Here is a 931-nt window from a genome sequence, read left to right as displayed (position 1 = left end):
TGAGGATGGGGCTGGCAGGGGTAGGGATGCAGCAAGACTGGCCACAAGCTGATTCTGGCTGAAGCTGGGGCTGGTACATGAGGGCTCATTACACCATGCTCTCTATTTTTGTAAATACTTGTAACTTTCCATTAAAAAAGTTGAAAGTGAACGAAAACCTCACAGAATGAAACAATCCCCCCTTCAGATAATGTATTCTCTGTGTTATTAACATATAAGAATTAAAATGATAGCATATGTACGCCTGCTTATTTAACAAATTTTGTAGTTTAAACCACTATCATTATTTGAAATTCAAGTATATGCAACTTAGAAGTCATTACTCACCCATTCCAAAGCACAAGCCTTTATTACTTCTTCATATCGTTCCTTTTCATATTTAGTCCCAAATGTTACTCTTCACAGTTCCTGGAAACACCCAGGGCTGCTGAGAAACATATGTGATCCTCCCAAGCATGCTGACCTTCCCCTGGCTCGGGGGCAGCTCCCCCAGCAGATCTCTTAACAGTGACGACTGCAATAGACGGCAACATGCACACGTGAACAGGCAGCACTAAAGAGGGAACACAACCCAGAGTACAGCCAACCCCACCCTGGTGCTTGATACATGTTTCCTTCAGAACAGAATAAAGTACAGCTCTCTCAATTGAGACAAAAAAAAAGAAAAGAAAAGAAACTAACACTAATGGTCAATGAAAATGACTGATAGGAATATATTAATAGTATAAACAATCTACTCTGCCGGAGTATCCCCTCAAATGAAATTCTACTCAGCAAAGAATAATTGAGAATGCTTAACATCCTTCTCTAGCAGAGCCAGGCAGGATGTGTATTTTATGTATCTGATGTTTTTGCAATTATTCCTGCATCTGGTATCCTTCACTTGACAAATACTTGTTCTTAAAAAGCTATGTGTGAAGAATATAGCCAA

The 931-nt window shown here is 39.8% G+C and overlaps 1 protein-coding gene across 1 annotated transcript in view; it reads right to left on the bottom strand.

Moving 5' to 3' along the window:
- The window catches only part of LOC104982649 (multidrug resistance-associated protein 4-like), a 350,332-nt gene that overhangs the window by 204,154 nt on the left and 145,247 nt on the right, over positions 1–931 (bottom strand). Inside the window, 2 exon segments of the mRNA XM_010832083.1 lie at positions 328–391; positions 393–514. Of these exon segments, the coding sequence (XP_010830385.1) occupies positions 328–391; positions 393–514 (186 nt within the window).

Source organism: Bison bison, unplaced genomic scaffold (genome assembly GCF_000754665.1).
Source record: "Bison bison bison isolate TAMUID 2011002044 unplaced genomic scaffold, Bison_UMD1.0 scf7180017864535, whole genome shotgun sequence".
Lineage (NCBI taxonomy): Eukaryota > Metazoa > Chordata > Mammalia > Artiodactyla > Bovidae > Bison > Bison bison.
Note: the sequence above shows the minus strand (reverse complement) of the source record. Positions and strands in the feature narration are given on the sequence as shown.